Below are 18,070 nucleotides of genomic sequence, written 5' to 3'. Positions count from 1 at the left end.
CTAGTTTTGCTTCCGAAGTCATGGCTAGTGGCTCGCGTGTGACCCATGTTGCAGGCGACAGGGGTTAGACGAGAGTGGTGACCCGGGGGCTGGGGTCAGGAGCGGCGGAGCTCCTAGCCGTGGAGCCGAGGAGGCCACCCGGCGGAGGCACGACGGGCGCCCCTCGGCGGGAGCGGCGGAGCACACTCTAGTCGCCTGGAGTCCCCTTGAGGGGAGCGGTGGAACGGTCCTTTATCAGGGGCCCCAGAGGAGGGAGACCACGGAAGGGACACAGACGGCTGCAGAGATGAGGACGATGAAGAGGGGCAGTGGAGGGGCGGTAGTGGCGAGGAGATGATCGAGAGAAACCGCGTCAGGAAGGGGCGGCGCGGAAGGTGGCAGAGGTGAGGTAGCTGTGGAGGGACCGGCCAGAGGGAGGCGGACGTCAAAAAGTCCTCTGGCGTGGATGTGAGGTGGCAATGTAGAGGGGCTGAAGAGGATTCAGAGGGAGAAGAGAGCTGCGTGCAGGGTCCCTAGGGTATGACCTAGTAGTGAAGGCACCCGAACCAGGCACCTAAGGCATTTCAAGCAGTAACTTCCTCCGTTTGAGTAGGAATGTGGGTCCTCCTCCGAAGCGGGTACCCCCTCCGCATCCTGCTGCCCCTGCGTGGGGCGTGGATGGGACGGAGAGGCCTGCCCCGAAGCTTGGCCCCGGGCCCTCCTCGCAGACGGTACAGGAAGGAGGCTCTTCCCTCCTTGGAGGCACCAGTGTTGCCTGTAACCACAACTGAAATCCGCCAGTATTTGCGGGCCCGTGGGATCCCCTTCCAGGATGGACACAGCTGCCTGCGGGCACCGAGTCCCTTTGTGGAGGCCTCAAAGCTCAAGGACCAGACTGGTGCAGCCTCTTCCTTCAGCCTCTTCATTGACAAGACCACGGGCCGCTTTCTCTGCATGACCACCCTAGCAGAGGGGAGCTGGGAAGACTTTCAGGCCAGCGTGGAGGGGCAAGGGGATGGGGCCAGAGAAGGGGTCCTACTCAGTGAGGCCCCAGAAGCTGAGGACAGTGAAGAGGTCCGGAGGATCTGGGACCGAGCCATACCTCTCTGGGAGCTGCCTGAGCCAGAGGAGGCCCAGCTAGCTCGCATGATGTTTGGCCTCACCAGAGTGACAGATGACACACTTAAGCGTTTCAGCGTGCGCTATCTGCGGCCTGTTCGCAAGCTTGTCTTCCCTTGGTTCTCCCCTGAAGGTTTGGGATTGCGAGGCCTGAAGCTACTAGGGGCTGAAACCCAGGGCAATGGGGTGCAGTATGTGGAGACCACCATTCCCCGGCCTGGTGCCTACCACAACCTGTTTGGGTTACCACTGATCAGTCGACGAGATGTTGAAGTGGTATTGACAAGTCGAGAGCTGGACAGTCTGGCCTTGAACCAGTCCACAGGGCTGCCTACTCTAGCCCTACCCCGAGGAACAGCCTGCTTACCCCCTGCCCTGCTTCCTTACCTCGAACAGTTCCGACGGGTCGTGCTCTGGCTGGGGAATGACCTTAGGTCCTGGGAAGCTGCCAAGTTGTTTGCCCGAAAACTGAACCCCAAACGATGCTCCTTGGTGCGGCCTGGGGACCAGCAGCCCTCTCCACTGGAGGCTCTGAACCAAGGCTTAAACCTTTCTCGTATTCTACGTACTGCCCTGCCCGCCTGGCACAAGTCTATCGTGTCTTTCCGGCAGCTTCGGGAGGAGGTGCTAGGAGAACTGTCAAACGTGGAGCAGGCAGCTGGTGTTCGCTGGAGCCGCTTTCCAGACCTCAATCGTCTTTTGAAGGGACATCGGAAGGGCGAGCTGACAGTCTTCACAGGTAACCCTTTGGGAACTTATTGCTTGGGTGGGTTTGTGGGCAGAGGATTAGATGACTAAAGCATGTGGGTTTGGGCAATAGTAAATGTTTAAGAGGAGCCTTCGCCTCCCAACTTTGAAGTTTCTTGTGGATCTTGGTTTCAAGGTTAGGGCTTTTTTCCCTCACCCAGGTCTGTGTTCAACCCCTGTGCAGGGCCAACAGGCAGTGGAAAGACAACATTCATCAGTGAATATGCCCTGGATTTGTGTACCCAAGGAGTGAACACGCTGTGGGGTAGCTTTGAGATCAGCAACGTGAGACTAGCCCGTGTCATGCTGACACAGTTTGCTGTGGGACGACTGGAAGAGCAACTGGACAAATATGATGAGTGGGCTGACCGCTTTGAGGACTTGCCCCTCTATTTCATGACTTTTCATGGGCAACAGAGCATCAGGTGAGGTTTCCAGGCCTCGGCTTTCAAAGAACAGGAGGGCAGGAGAACAGACTCCCAACAGAGTCTTCAGACTGCCATGGTCTACAGACCAGTCATTACTTGTAACTGACTCTGGAATTCGTTGTCTCTTCCTCTTCCCAGGACTGTAATAGACACAATGCAACATGCAGTCTATGTTTACGACATTTGTCATGTGGTCATCGACAATCTGCAGTTCATGATGGGTCATGAGCAGCTGTCCACAGACAGGTGACATCCTCCTCTTGTCTAGCTGTAACCCACTTAAACACACATCTTCTCAGGCAGCTGGCCTCTGGGTAAACACTGTACGCTTGTTTTCTGACATATGTGCAGGCACATACCTCTCTATATGTATTTCTGTCTTTATAGTCTTTATAGAGGTGTGTGGTATGACAGTGGTAAATGTGGACAGGGATTTAAGTGTGAGTCCTTGGGCAAAGGGAAGTAGAGTGATGTGGTAAGATGTGAACGAATCAGGAGTATGTGTTCATTCTTGTCCTTCTGTGTCTGATAACCTCTTTGCTTTGTTGGGCAGGATTGCAGCTCAAGACTACATTGTCGGGGCCTTTCGGAAGTTTGCAACAGACAGTAGCTGCCATGTAACCCTGGTCATTCACCCCCGAAAAGAGGATGATGATAAAGAACTACAGACAGCATCCATTTTTGGCTCAGCCAAAGTAAGTGGACTTTAGAGGATCTCAAGCTATGGAGAGTAGAGGGGGCAGGTATGACCAGGGACAGCCCTCATTCAGCCTTAAATCATCTTGACTACCCATCTGGAACAGGCAGGAGGCAGCTGCCTCTGGAGTCATGACATGAAGAATACATGTGCTATATATTCTGGTGGTGCAGTGGTGAAGGCTGTGCTTCCAATGCAAGGAGCAAGGGTTGGAGACCTGGTCAGGGAACTAAGATCCCACATGCCATATAGCACAGCACAAAAAAAAAGGAGACAGTGATTACAACTCAATATGGTAATACTTGGGGCTTCCCTTGTGGCTCAGCTGGTAAAGAATCTGCCTGCAACACGGGAGACCTGGGTTCTATCCCTAGGTTGCAGATCCCCTAGAGAAGGGAAAGGCTACCTACTCCAGTATTCTGGCCTGGAGAATTCCATGGACTAAGTGAAAGTCCATGGGGTGGCAAAGAGTTGGACATGACTGAGCGAGTTTCACTTTCATGATAATACTAAGAACTATGATAGGCAGCACAGGTATTTGGGGAGAAAAGGCATCTGAGTCAGCCTGGGACATCTGGGGAGACTTCTTAGAAGAGGTGTCAACAAAGGTTGGGTTGGGTTTTGGCCAACAATAGGTATGAAATAAGCAAGTAAGTGGGAGGGCCCTCTGGGCAGCAGGACCAGCCTGGGATCCTGGAGCTTCCATGACACACTGAGTGAGTGCCTATTATGTGCCAGGCCTGGGCTGGGCACTAGGAAGACAGGGCAAGGAATGCAAACTATGTGCCCTGATGAAACAGACATGGAACTGGGGAAAAGAATGACAGAAGTGGAAAGATGCTGGTGCCTTTTTTATTTATGGGGATCAAGAATGTTGTTCTCTCCAGGGAAGTGAGACATTTAGACTGGGACCTAAATGATAAGGAGCTCAGGTTGAGTGAGGTCGTGAGCCAAGGAGCCAGATGTGTTAGCAGCAGAGGGAACAGCATGTACACAATCTGGGACAGCAACAGGGTTGTCAGGGAACTTAAAACTCAAGTGACCCCAGCATTTTGGTCAGTAGTTCAGAGAGCTTTGGTGACAGGGGAAGTACTTTTCCCTTTCCACATTCTTGCTATTCCTGCATTCTCAGCCTTCCTTTGTGCTCCTCTCATATATCTTGCTCCTTCTTCCTTCTGCCCCTTATCCCCCAGGCAAGCCAGGAAGCAGACAACGTTCTGATCCTGCAGGACAGGAAACTGGTAACTGGGCCAGGGAAACGGTATCTGCAGGTGTCCAAGAACCGCTTTGATGGAGATGTAGGTGTCTTCCCACTTGAATTCAACAAGAGTTCTCTCACCTTCTCCATACCACCAAAGAGCAAGGCCCGGCTCAAGAAGATCAAGGATGACAATGGACTAGTGGCCAAAAAGCCCTCTTCTGGCAAAAAGGGGGCTATGCCCCAGATCTCTGAGACTTGTTCCAACCAGGCCCGCAACCCCAACCAGCCAGACCTCTCCAAGCCTTCAAGGTGAAGACACTGCAGAGCTGGACAGTGAAACACCCCTGGCAGGACAGTGTGGGGTAGAGACTCTCAGTCCTCTGCTAGGGCTGCCTCTGCCCTGTAGTTGTGAGCTATGGGCCCCTGTCTCACCCTGAGGGGCTTAGCATAGGGAATGGTTTCATTTCGAGAGAATTCAATTTAGCAAATATTTGAGAACCTACTATGTGCTAGGCTTGGTTCTAGATTCTGGGAATATAGCACTGACAAGACAGATGAGGTCCCTGCTTCCATGGAACCTGTAATCTGGTAGAAGAGACAAGCAATGAGCAAATACACACAAAACATAGTTCTCAATAGTGAAAATATGCTCTAAAGGAGAAAAATACAGTAATGTGATAGTGCTTACAGTCTAGTTTAGAGTAATATTTGAAAAGGTATCTCTGAGCAGAGGACATTTGAGCTGGGACCTCTAAAGAACTAGGATTGAGCCATGTGAACATGTGGAGAAAGAGGAATCCAGGCAGAGGAAAAAATACAGAGGCCCTGAGGTGAGAACGAGCAAGTTGAGGTCAAAGCAGGGGGGGTCAGGCTCCCTGAACCTATAACTTCTTGTCAAAACTCCAGCCCAGGCTTTCAGAGCCAAGGGGTGACATGGCGGACACCAAACTCCTCTACCCGCCACTCTGAAGCCTCCCCTGAAGTGGTGCTTACTACCATCTGATCTAGGTGCTTCACCCTTGTATTAATAACACCAGGGCTAGCTACAAAGGTGGAAGCCTGGAAGAGAGCCATGGAAGGGAGCTGTGAGCCCAGAGTGCCTGCCACCTAGACACTCATTCCATGGTATGCTGCTTTGGACTGGTGGAGTGGATGCAATCAAGACTTTTTGTAGAGCCTTTTCCAGTTTTACTGAAAAATAAAAATAAAAATATTTTTTTTTCCATTGCCTTTGTTACTCTGCTTTTTCTTATTTGACCACCAGGTGTCTCCCTAGTCTTTAATTGGATTTTCCTTGAACTGAATTTTCCTCTCACTTTTTGAATTGGGAGTGGATAAGTCCCCTCCCCCACTCCGTCGGAGCTGCGTACTCCCAAGAAAGCAGGATCTGCGTGCATGCATGCACACCCTTATACCTCTTCATGGCCTAGGGAAGATAGGATGATGCTTCTTCATCCCTGTCTTCCCTGAGGATCTCCATGTGATCCCTGGCAGAGGTGTGGGTCACTGGGCCCCATGTCTAAGACCTTGCCTGACCAGCTGTCCCTCTGTGACATGAGTCACTCAGTGGCCTCGCTCATTGTGGATTCAGGCTCAGCATACTCTTATCTGCTCCCCACCCACTTCCATTTCCCTCTCTTGTACCCTCTCCGGGTTTCTCTTATGTTAGTGTGTTAGAACTCGGTTTCTTGTTTAAAAATGCAGTCCCTAGGCCCTCCTCTTCCCCGAATCCTGACACACGGGCATTTCTGATTCTGGAGGTTTCAGGAGAGGTTGCAGGACACCTTGTTTTTAAGAAACTCTGAAGGAGATCGTAAAATAACTTATGCAGAAAGAGACCATGTCAGAAATATTGCTAAATGATAACACTTTCCCATGTCACTTCCTCAGATATTCTAAAGTCTGTTTCCCTTTAGATTTGCCTGCAAGAGTAGTGAGAATGCAAGATGTTTGAAGGGGGCTGGGGAGAAGCCTTTTGTTAAGGGGGGTATTTGATGGGGTGGGGGAGTGTCCTGCTTCCTGGAAGCAAAGCTGCCTTTTCAAGCATTCCTTGTCAACCTAAGAGGGAGGTCTGGAACCCTGTGGAATGGTTTGGGGTCTCTGGTCTGTTGTGTGTGAGAACTGTGACTACAATTGTTTCCTGAAACAGACCCTGGAACAAAGCTGTTCTCTAGGGGGAGGGAAGGGGGACCTCCTCCAGGGCCTCCCTTCTTGGGGGTCTCTCCCAGACTGGCTGGAGCCAGTCCTCCTAATCCTGCAGTAATCATTCCCAGCCGCTGGCTGGTCTAGGCCTCATCCAGGGTCTATAACGTTGAACGTCAGCCATGCCTTCCAGATGCACACTACCAGGTCAATCCTACCTGTAAGGATGTGGGTTCCACATTCTGGTCTTCTGTGCTCAGGAAATCTTTCAGGGATTTCCAAAAGGAGACTTTTATGAGGTCTATGAATTGGGGATAGAGGGATAGATACACACTTGCCTGTCTTGCCCCACCCTTCTAGCAGACAGCCCACACAGCAAACCAGAATGGTAGGGGGGAGGGGAAGCTAATGATCCCCCAGCCCCACCCCTACACACACACACATTCCATTACACACCTGTCTTAAACCCCTCACGTGAAAATTAGCCCAAAGTATTTCAAGAGCCCCTGGAGCCCAAAAAATAGCAGTTAATCCCTGGGTCCTATGTAAGGTCCCTAGGAGTCACTGTTTCTATACCCCACCTAAGCAGATTGAGGCAAACTGCCTGGGCTAGAACCAGTACTCGGCCTGTGCCCAACTGGAATCTTCCTGAGAGCTGAGGGAGAGCCTGGCCCAGTAGAGTCCAGCTGGATCTGCAGGCTTGTCCTCAGATTCTCTAACCCACTAGGCTGTAAGGGGGCAGCTTTGGTCCTCCATCCCTTCACTGGGGATGGGTCTCAGAAGAGACTCAACCCAAAGGGCTTCTGCTGCCCAAGTACTCAGGCTGCAGATATGACCCAAATACCTGTAGACATCACGGTCTGCCCTCCCACAGGCTGCCTTGGGTGCCATGGAGGGAGGGACCCTTTGGTGCAATACAGGTCAACTTCCTGTTTGTGCCTGTGGGTGGAACTTTATAAGTCTAAGAGAAGCCTGACTACACTCTGGGGGGGGGGGGGGTGCGGCAAAACTGGCAAGCCTGCTCACCGGGCAGACACCTACTCCAGGGGAGGGGGAGGTGTTGGTTCTGCTTGAGCAGCCCCAACCTCAGAGGTGTGTGTGAGGAAGGGTGGGGTCTGTTTTGGTGAAATCTGAGCCTTCTTCGTCTGCTTCCCAGGGGTTTTCCCTGTGTCTGGGGAGTGGGCTGAGAGTGGACCAGGCTGGGCTCCCTACAGACCAGAGGATGGTGGCAGTAAAGCCCTATAGCCAACTTGGTTAGGGCAGCCAGGTAGCTTAGCTTAGCTGTGGCGCCGCTGGCCCCTTCCTAGATCGAAAGCCAGTTCCAGAAGCTGCGAAGTCAGAAGTCCGAGGGGCAGTCTTGGGCCACCGTCGCAACACTGCTTGGCAGGGTACCAGATCCGCTGCTGAGGGGGTGCTGGGCAGACCACTCCCCTGCCTTGGTCGGGGGCGCGGCCTCAGCCGCCCCGCCCCCTCCACCAAGCCCGGGCCGAGCGCGCTGGGGAGCCGGCGGATCTGCGGCCAGGAGGTGCCGGCCCTGGGTCAGGAGCCCAGCGGGAGCTGGAACGGCGGTTAAGGTAGCGCTGGGTGAGTGAGTGGGGGCGCCGCGGCGGTGTAGGAACTCTCGCCTCCTGCACACCCCCGCCCCGGAGTGAAATTTCCCGATCCCGGGAAGCCGGAGATTGGGGTGAAGAGACGGGTCCTCAGTCCAGGGGCCGCGGGCGAAGAGTCTGAACAGGGAACCTACACGAAAACTCACACCGACGGGCGCACACACGCGTGCACACAGACCCACGCGCGTACTGGAGACACCTGAATACACGTGCACTGCGGGGCGGACGCGCCTAGTGAGTTTCGCTTGCTGTCGGCGGATCAGCGCCGCTGGCCCGCGCGGACCCCCAGCGGGCAGGGTGTGCTGCCGTCGCGTACTTGGTGAGGGTGGGAGAAAAGGGCCTCCCAGTGACCGCGGACGGGGGCGGGCCAGGTGGGACGCCTCGGAGGTTCCGGCTTCCTTGCTGCCCGCAGGTGAAGACTAAGACGTAAACAGGCGTTGAGCACGTGATCGCTTCGCAGACCCGTGGGCTGTACGGGGGGAGCCTCGCGGCGGGAACCTCCCTCCCCAGTACTAAGCGAGTTTGAAAGATACCTTGCCGGGCTGTATTCCATTCTCCCCTTGGAGGGGATAAGCCCTTCCCCAGGAATGGGAGCACAACGCCCCCCGGAGTTGGGGTAGCGAAGGAGGACAACAGACTGTTGGACTGAGAGGGTTGGTTACCTGGGCTCCTCACTTTCCTTCTCCGGAACATGTTGCCCCCATTCCTGAAGATACCCGAGAGGGGGGCAATTCTGGCAGTGTACAGCAGCCTCCGCCGGGACCTCCAGCCCCGGGGAGCAGCTGCGCGAACGCCTGTGGGTCCCCTTTCTTACTACACTCCTCCTTGCGGAACTGGGAGCTCCTCCCCTCAAAGTAGGAGCAGAAAGCCCACTCACGCAAGAGTAGGAGTCCCCCTTCCCCAGAGAATGCATGACCGTACACATCCTCTCTATACCAGAGTGGGCCCGTCTCCCTCTGGTAGAAGGGAGCACGGCCCCCTCCCCCCAGCGAATGAGAGTGGGCAGCGGCCCTCGGCCTCCCTCTCCACCACCCCCCCTACCCCTCCACACACGCTGAGCCCAGCTGCTGCCTGAGCTTCTGGGCAGGCTGCCAGAAAGGGGAGGAGGCTCCTGGTGCCCCAGGAGGCTGGGATCAGGGCAAGGCCAGAAGAGGGGGTCTCTATGGGGGTGGGGCTCAGTCTGTACTTGTGAGGCAAGAGGGTCTAGGGTGAGCCTGAGGGTGGCTGGGCTATGTTTCCCTTTCCAGGGAAAAAGAAAGAAAACAACTCTTTCCATGGAGCTAAAAATAGAACTGAGAGCCGGCCAGGCTGCGGCCTGGAAAGGGGGGGGGGGCGGGGCGGGGGGGGGGGAATGCTCCTTCCTGGGGCAGAGGAGCTCTGGCAGGCCTTAGTTCTGGGGGGCGGGGTTAGGGGGCAGGAGGCTGTCCTTGCCCAGGGATGCGGGCATCAGCTGACCTGGTTAGGTCACAGAAACCCCTATGGGAAAGTCTGTGTGATAAAATGTTTGTGAAATACGACGTGTATGTTTAAAAAGTTGTCTTTGTGACTGTGAAAAAGACTGTCATAGTGTGAAAAAAGCTTGGGAGGCAAGTATAGTCAAGATTGTGACTGGGTGCAAAGGAACTTGAGCTGTGAAAGCTTGTGCACAACTAGCCATGATAACGAGTGTGTATCTCTGTGAGTTGGCCTGATTATGGCAAGAAGGGACATGGAACCTTCTGATGGACCAGACAGACTGAGTGATTGTGTCTGAGACTGAGTGTGGGAAAGGTCGTGTGGGTGTTTAGATTGTGTTGTTTGCCAGAGGGTGAGAGTATTCTTGACCCTGAGAAGACAGTGGAACGTTGTCTGCTGTGAGGCTGGCGTAAGCTTGGCCTGTAGGTTTGGACCAGCTCCCCCACTGGGGTGACTTTTGGGGGCCCAGGGGACGTCTCTCTCTGAGCATTTACCTCTTAGCAAATGAGTCTGAGGGAAGGTTGGGGAGCAAAGAACCGCGCTCGAGGAAGGCCTGGGCTCTCCCGAGAGGGAGTACAGCACTGGGGAGAAAGGTAGGGGCCCCCCAAGTTTGGGGGTGGCTGTGTTCTCCGAATGGGCCGCCAGGTGGCGCCGCCTCCGCAAATCCTAGCGTGCCTTCTGCAAGCGGCTGGGGGTGGGGCAGGCACCCACCAAGTGTCGGCCCCCGACTTGTACCGGGACGCAGGGCCCAGACTTGGGGGTTAGGTGACCCCCAACCTCCTTCTCTGGACTCTGAAGCCGGAGAGTGTGCCTAGGGGTGAGGCATCGACTAGAGGAGCGGAGGGGGAAGGGCGGCTGCCGCGGCGCCTGGCCCTTTGTGCTCGAACAATGACCAGCTGCCGCTGGCCCCGGGGCCCAAGTAAGGGTAAAGGGTGACCCGCCGCCGCCTAGTCCTGAACCGACCGAGCCCCAGACACACAGCCATCGCGCCTCGGAGGGAGGGAATCTGAGTCCTGCTGCGTAGCTCCAGCGTGCGCCCCGCCAGACACGCGTGACGCCGGGTGCCTGCGCGTGTCCGCACCCCGGGGGCGGGGTCACCCCTCGGACCCTCCCCCGCGCTGCGCCGCCCACTTGGGCCGGGCGGGGGCCAGGCCGGGCTGGGGGCGCCGTGGAGGCGGGGCCGGGTCGGACCGGGCCGCTCCGAGTGGCCGCGCGCGGCAGGCTGGAGCCGCGCGGCGCGCCTGTGGAGCGCTGGGGGCGGCCCGGGGCTGAGCATGGAGCGGCGCGGTGGAGGTGAGGGGGGGGCCGGGGCTGGGAGGCGACCTGGGGGCGCCCCCAACTTCTGCGCGGCGGAGGTCCCGTGGGGAGGCGGCATTCCACAGCTGCCCCCACTTTCTGGAAGAGGCGGAAGGAGGGGGGTGAACTCCGGAGGGCGGATTGGGGGCTCCCGGCTTCCTGTCTTGTAATGGAAACTCGTGATCTCAGACTTGATTCCGGTGGATGGTCCTGGAGTTTGGTGAGGGGGAGACTTTCCCGAACTCTTCTGCCCCCAGAACAGGTCTGTGGGAAACTCGGACCTCGGCCAGACCTCCCTCGGGCCCCGGCTGCATCCAGCCCTCAACCGCCCCCGGCCCACCGAGCCGGGCAGTGTGTGCTGTGCCAGAGCGGTTTCCCAAGGATGTTGGGGAGTGCGAGGGGTTCCCTTCTCACAGCCACAAACGCATTTCTCAAAATGGAGCCTCCACTTGCCCCTCCTTTTCTCTCGGGCTCCAAGAGCGGGAGCCAGACTGGCTGGGCCTGGCTTTCCAGGCGCCTGGCTTTGGCTCCGTGGGTGTCTGGCGCTCAGGGCCCAGCTCAGCGTCTCTTCTCGGTTTAGGGGCCCCTGGCTTCGCGGGGACCCCGGCTCACTGGGTCCGCCAGGCCCTGGAGCCGCTCTTCGTCTTTGTCTCCTGTCCTTTGGGTCCCTGTCTGAATCTCTCTGTCTCCTCCCCTCAGTTTCCACTCTGTGCTCACTGAAGTGGGGAAACACACCGAGGTGCCAGCCCTCTTGGCCTCTTAGGGAAGCCCCTTCCCCACGGTTTCCTGCATGTCCTGGGTGGTCTGGGAGAGGGCAGAGGTGGGGGTGTTCTATCGGCTTTGCTCAGGACTGGCGCTTGTGGGGTGGGCTCAGTCCCCACCCCTGCTCCGAGGGCACCAGTCACCCCCACCCCTGGCTCCCAGCTCCTCCTCCCTCAGTCTGGACACCTTCCTCCAGATCTTTTGACTTGAGCTGGGAGGTGGGAGAGGGTGGACTTAACGAACACAAGCAAGAATGAAGGAGAGCAGATCAAGCAAAGAATAATGTGTCTCTCCTCTCCACACACTCCAGTGAGTGACAAAAACCAGGCTCCCACTCATTCATTTGGCCCTGCGTGCCACCCAGACTCTCACCCTCTCACATGCACACACAACACTCTGTACACACTTGTGCACTATTTCCTGTTCACACGCTTGTGTAGGATACATAAACTCGTGTATATATGAATGGACATCAAACCATTCTCTGACATAGTCACACTCATACATCACAGATTCACTAATGTATGCATTTATAATTTTCACATACTTTCTGAGAGAGCTGCACAGATTTTTGTAAGGTATGGCCATATGAGTTCATGTATATATACATGTATATATCTGAATGTATTGATACATCTATCCAAACATACATGTACTCACATACACTCATGTTTTCACACACAGTGCTCATGTTCATGTTCTTGTGCACAGTTTCACACGCACAAATAAGTAAAATGCATACACTCCTACTCCTACGCAGTTCTCTGTCCACTTCTTGGCCCCCGCTCTGCATGATGACTTCAGCAGATGCCTGAGCCCTGGTCTTCAGCCTCAGGACTAGGGAGGGAGTTCCGGGTGGAGGCTTGCTATCCCCTTCCAGGAAGAGCAGGGCCTGGGAAGGTGGAGCTCTCTTCCCTGGAGCAGCTGCCAGAGGTGATGGTAGAGCCTCTATTCTCATCCCTTTGGATTTACTCTGGGGAATGTCGAAAGCTAAAAGGTTTCATAGAGGTTGGCAATGGGCCTGTGGAGGCTTCTTTAGGCCTGACTGACTGGGTGCGGTGAGGCTAGGAATTGTCATGGAAATAGGCATGAGCCTACATCCACCTCTGGGAGGCAGGAGACCCCAGAGGGCACCTGTGGGTTCCCTGAGAGCTCTGGTTCTTGTTTGACCAGCTCCACCCTTGCCGCCTCTCTGTCTGGGAGAAACTGAGGCCCAGCTGGGTGAGGCTGGGCACTGCCTGACCTTAGCTCTTTGTTCCCTAATTACCATTTTGAGCTGCAGACTGCACCCCTGAGTTTGCCCAGACTGCATCTAATGAGTCCACCTGTCCCAGTGGAACAGGGACCAGTGCCAGGAGCTGGTACAGAGGGCTCCCTCCCTGATTCCTGGCCTCTGTGGGACCCCCATTCCCTCATCATCCCTGCTTGATAGATTCAGTCCTTAGCCCTATTCAGACCAGAATTGGACAGTGGTCTGGAGCCCAGGGAGGATGGAGGTTCTTGCCAAGATGCAAGAGGGGATGTGTTAGGGGGAGGATATCAGTGCTTTTCACTGATGTTGGGTGGGCCGTTTGACCAGAGACTAAGGACCAGGAGGGACTCAGGACTTCACACAGGAAGGGAGCTCAAGATGGAGAGACTCTGATACCACTTCCCTGCTCACAGGTTTCCCTGGAGGCCCCTGGCCAGGCCTGAGCCTCTGCTGCCATGGCCATTGTGCAGACACTGCCAGTGCCCCTGGAACCCGCTCCTGAGGCCGCTACTGCCCCACAAGCTCCAGCCATGGGCAGCGTGAGCAGCCTCATCTCAGGCCGGCCCTGCCCCGGGGGGCCGGCTCCTCCTCGCCACCATGGTCCCCCTGGACCCACCTTCTTCCGCCAGCAGGATGGGCTGCTGCGGGGTGGCTACGAGGCACAGGAGCCACTGTGCCCAGCTGTGCCCCCCAGGAAGGCTGTCCCTGGTACCAACTTTACCTACATCAACGAGGACTTCCGGACAGAGTCACCCCCCAGCCCAAGCAGTGACCTTGAAGATGCCCGAGAGCAGCGGGCACGCAATGCCCACCTCCGTGGTCCCCCACCAAAGCTCATTCCTGTCTCTGGAAAGCTAGAGAAGGTGAGGACCAGCCCTTCCTTTGAGGGTCTGGGTGGAATCAGAGGTCCCCTGGAGAAGCTGAAATTTGGAGACCTATTTATAGGAAGGAGTATGGGCTCCAGATTCACCAGACTTGGGTTCTTATCCCAGCTCTACCTCACTCAGGGACATCATTTAACCTTTCTGAGCCTCAGTTTCTGTGTTTGTAAAATGGAGGTAACAGGTCAACTCTCATAGGATTGTTGTGAGAATTAAATCTAATAATATGTGTAAAGTGTTTAGCATAGTGCCTGGCACATAATAGGTACTCAATAAATGTTAGCGTCTTAGAAATACTGTTTTATATAGCTACTGTGTGTTTGCATTTGAGCAAAGCCTGTAACTCCCTCAGCCTCCATTTCCTCATCTATGTATGCAATAGCGATGATATTTTGCTTGCATGGATTTTTGTAATGACCTGAGAGGTACATTTTAAGTTGCCTGACGTAAGTAAAGCTGACACAGGAGGCCCTCAGCCAGTGGTAGCAATTGTTATTACTATATGGGGATTGGGGGCCCTGGATGGGAGGGCAGGGAGTGTGATAAGGGCTTCGAGAGATTGGGCGGCTCATCCCTATTGTCAAATGGCACCTCATTTCAGAACATGGAGAAAATTGTGATCCGCCCAACAGCCTTCAAGCCAGTGCTGCCCAAACCTCGAGGGGTACCATCCCTACCTAGCTTCCTGGGTCCTCGGGCCACCGGACCGTCGGGGAGCCAAGGCAGCCTAACGCAGCTGTTCGGGGGCCCGGCCTCCTCCTCCTCTTCCTCCTCCTCCTCGGCTGCCGACAAACCCCTGATACTGAGTGGCTGGGCCAGCGGCTGCCCATCGGGGACTCTGTCTGACTCTGGCCGAAACTCATTGTCCAGCTTGCCCACTTACAGCACCGGGGGTGCCGAGCCAGCTACCAACTCCCCAGGCGGGCACCTGCCCTCCCACGGTCCTGGGCGGGGCATCCTGCCGGGGCCAGCCCGAGGAGCCCCCACCGGGCCCTCCCACTCAGACAGCGGCCGATCTTCCTCCAGCAAGAGCACAGGCTCCCTGGGGGGTCGCATGGCTGGGGGGCTCTTGGGCAGCGGTCCCCGGGCCTCCCCTGACAGCAGCTCTTGTGGGGAACGCTCCCCACCACCGCCCCCACCCCCTCCACCCCCTTCGGACGAGGCCCTGCTGCACTGTGTCCTGGAAGGAAAGCTCCGAGACCGGGAGGCAGAGCTGCAGCAGCTGCGGGACAGTCTGGACGAGAGTGAGGTGACCATGTGCCAGGTGTGGTCAGTGGCAGTGATGGGGGTGGCATGGCAGGACATCCACAGGTGCTGGGCATACAAGATGCATTTCTGTCTGCCAAGAGGCAGGTGTTGGGCTGGTGACCCCCAGCCCCACCCCAGCTGTCTGGCTTAAACTGTAGAGTGGTTAACACGGCACCACCATATACTGTCTTTCAGACTTGAGCACGTTACTCAGTTGTACTGAGCCTCAATTTCCTCACCATAAATGGGGATATTCCTGACCTGAGGGTTATCATTAAGGATTAAGCAGGGAAAAGGGTGTAAAGTGCTTAGATCAATGCCTGGCACCTGGGAAGTGCCACACGCTTGCTATTGTTGTCTTTTCATAAAAGTAGTTGTTACTGTTGGTATCCTAGTTATTGTCACTGTTGAATCCACCTTCCCTAAGCCCAGGACAGTGGGCCACCAGGGCAGTTGGTGACTGGGGTGCCAGGGGTGGCCAGGGTTCGAGGTGTGGGGGAGCCTCCAGGACCCAGGCCTGCCCTCTCGCCTGCAGGTGTACGAGGAGCGGCAACGGCACTGGCCCCGTGAGCGAGAGGCTCTGCGAGAGGATGGTGTGGCCCGGGCCCAGCGGGCCCAACAGCTGCTGCAGCTTCAGGTGTTCCAGCTGCAGCAGGAGAAGCGGCAGCTGCAGGACGACTTTGCGCAGCTGCTGCAGGAACGTGAGCAGCTGGAGCGGCGCTGCGCCGCCTTCGAGCGGGAGCAACGGGAGCTCGGGCCACGGCTAGAGGAGACCAAGTGGGAGGTGAGCTGTACCAGGAGGAGCAGGGAGCAGGGCCTTCAGTGAGGGGGTAAGGCTTGAAAGGAGGGGCCCAGCCACATCCCCTCACCTGCCATCCCCAGAGGGCCTCCCCTTGCTCACCTTTGTGAGATGAGGCTCCACCCTCTGACCTCCCTTTCTGGGTATGGGTCTCCTTGGGGGCCTCCACATTCGTTCTCCTCATGGCTCTGCTCTAAGTGCTCAGGTAGCCAGTGACATTCCCATCCACTGCCTTCCCACCAATAGTAAGAATGAGAATGTAGTGCTTACTCCTTGACAGGTACTGCTACTTGAAGCATGTAATATAGAGTATCGTCTAATCCTTGTAATAACCCTGTGAATTGGGTGCTGTTCACACCCTCATTTCGTCGGTGAGGAAAAGGAGACCCAGAAGGGATGGAGCCTCAGATCACACTGCACACACAGTGGCGGAGCTGAGATCTGAACCCAGGCAGTCCGGCTCTAGTTAGCATCTATGCTTTCCACCAAGATACTGTTGTGCCTCCCAACTGGAAATGCAGCCACTGCCCTTTGCTGCTTCCACTCCTGCCAAACCCGCATGAAGCTGGTGCTTCATGATGGTTTAAAGACCCCAGCTTTGAAACCAGAAGAAGATCTGGGTCTATATTCCACCTTAGCCAATGAATAGCTGCCTCAGTGTCTTCATCTGTAAAATAGGTACAGTGATCAAACTGCCTCTCCCCAAATGCCCAGCTTGATGTCAGGGCCTGGCCACCTGGGAGAACCTTCTCACCATCTTTTCCAACTGTCTCCTACCCCTAGGTGTGCCAGAAGTCAGGTGAGATCTCCCTGCTGAAGCAGCAACTGAAGGAATCTCAGGCAGAGCTGGTACAGAAGGGCAGCGAGCTGGTGGCCCTGCGCGTGGCACTGCGGGAGGCCCGGGCAGCGCTTCGGGTCAGTGAGGGCCGGGCACGGGGCCTCCAGGAGGCGGCCCGAACACGGGAGCTGGAGCTGGAGGCCTGTTCCCAGGAGCTGCAGCGGCACCGTCAAGAGGCTGAGCGGCTGCGGGAGAAAGCTGGGCAGTTGGACAGTGAGGCCGCCGGACTCCGGGAACCCCCTGTGCCACCTGCCGCTGCTGACCCATTCCTCCTGGCAGAGAGTGATGAGGCCAAGGCACAGCGGGCCGCCGCCGGGGTCGGGGGCAGCCTACGGGCCCAGGTGGAGCGGCTCCGGGCAGAGTTACAGCGGGAGCGGCGGCGAGGCGAGGAGCAGCGGGACAGCTTCGAGGGGGAGCGGCTGGCCTGGCAGGCAGAGAAGGAGCAGGTGATCCGCTACCAGAAGCAGCTGCAGCACAACTACATCCAGATGTACCGACGTAACCGGCAGCTGGAGCAGGAGCTGCAGCAGCTCAGTCTGGAGCTGGAGGCCCGGGAACTCGCAGACCTGGGCCTGGCGGAGCCAGCGCCCTGCATCTGCCTGGAGGAGATCACTGCCACCGAAATCTAGGGCCTTAGCACCCGCCTCTGCACGGAGGTCTACTGAAAGCAGGCAGCAGCCTCAGATCCCCCGAGGGCCCCAGAGTCTGAGGGCCCAAGGGCCTTTAGTCCCTGGGGTGCAGGCCTCTGGGCCCCTGCCAAGGACTCAGGGCTGCCCGATGACTTGGATCAGACTCCCTGAAGGTCCCTATGTCCACTGTTACACAAAGGCTCCTACTCACTCCACCTATTTCATTCACTCCCCAAATACTGCCATTGCTACTCTGCCAACCCCACACACCCCCAGCACTCCCAGCCTGCTCAGCCAGGGGGCTCGGAAAAGGAAGGGGCTCCCTCATCTCCACGTGCTCCCCACCATCCCAAAGCCAGAGTGAGCCAGATAGCGCCAGCTGCTCCAGATGTGCCTGCCCCCAACCCTGCCCATTTTGGGGGACAGGGCTGGGACTGGGGTCTGATCTCCAGGTCCCAGCTCTGCAGCCCCTCTCCTGGGGAGAGGGGGCTGTAGTCAGACCAAAGGAAGAACTCAGAAATGTTTATTTGTGTTTGTGACCAAGTGGCCCCTCCCCACACCCAGGTTTTTGGCCTCGTTTTTCACTTGTATATTTTTCACATTGTAAATTTCTTGTACAAACCCAAAGAAAAAAATTAAAAAAATTTTTTTTTGTTTTTAAAAAAGGATGAGTGTGGTGGATAAAGATTAGGGGAACTTGTTTGACCCCCGTGCCCTTTTATTTGATGGCTATTCCCCTACCCCTCATAGAGATCTTCAGGAGGGAAAGGGTGATGGGGAAGGACAAACCCAGTAGAAAATCTGAGGTCCTGGTGGACTACAACATGAAATGGGCTCTCAGGGTTTGAGAAACTAGAAAAGACCTTTCTCTCCCTTGAACAGAACACTGCTGGGGGCTGGATGGGGTGACCCCCTTGAGGGCCATCTCTGAGAGTCCCTGTCCCTCACTGTTTCAGGGAATCATAACAAAGTGCATACCAATCCCCA

At 56.2% G+C, this 18,070-nt stretch overlaps 2 protein-coding genes across 6 annotated transcripts; both read left to right on the top strand.

The window, feature by feature from the left end:
• On the top strand, positions 20-5,398 carry C26H10orf2 (chromosome 26 C10orf2 homolog). Its single transcript, XM_005698333.3, has 5 exons — positions 20-1,837; positions 2,030-2,270; positions 2,412-2,519; positions 2,827-2,968; positions 4,164-5,398. Exons 1-5 carry the CDS (start codon positions 595-597, stop codon positions 4,482-4,484), a joined length of 2,055 nt encoding a protein of 684 aa, XP_005698390.1. The 5' UTR covers positions 20-594; the 3' UTR covers positions 4,485-5,398.
• LZTS2 (leucine zipper tumor suppressor 2) lies at positions 7,279-17,748 on the top strand. Of its 5 annotated transcripts, none has more exons than XM_018041199.1 (5): positions 7,279-7,887; positions 13,102-13,551; positions 14,171-14,833; positions 15,353-15,601; positions 16,400-17,748. In XM_018041199.1, the coding sequence occupies exons 2-5, from the start codon at positions 13,144-13,146 to the stop codon at positions 17,081-17,083; spliced, it is 2,004 nt and encodes a 667-aa protein (XP_017896688.1). In that variant the 5' UTR covers positions 7,279-7,887; positions 13,102-13,143; the 3' UTR covers positions 17,084-17,748. The 5 variants fall into 5 exon arrangements, with proteins under 5 accessions (XP_017896688.1, XP_017896687.1, XP_017896686.1 ...); XM_018041198.1 differs by having other exon boundaries at positions 7,279-7,897; XM_018041197.1 differs by having other exon boundaries at positions 7,279-8,157.

This window comes from Capra hircus, chromosome 26 (assembly GCF_001704415.2).
Source record: "Capra hircus breed San Clemente chromosome 26, ASM170441v1, whole genome shotgun sequence".
Lineage (NCBI taxonomy): Eukaryota > Metazoa > Chordata > Mammalia > Artiodactyla > Bovidae > Capra > Capra hircus.
Note: the sequence above shows the minus strand (reverse complement) of the source record. Positions and strands in the feature narration are given on the sequence as shown.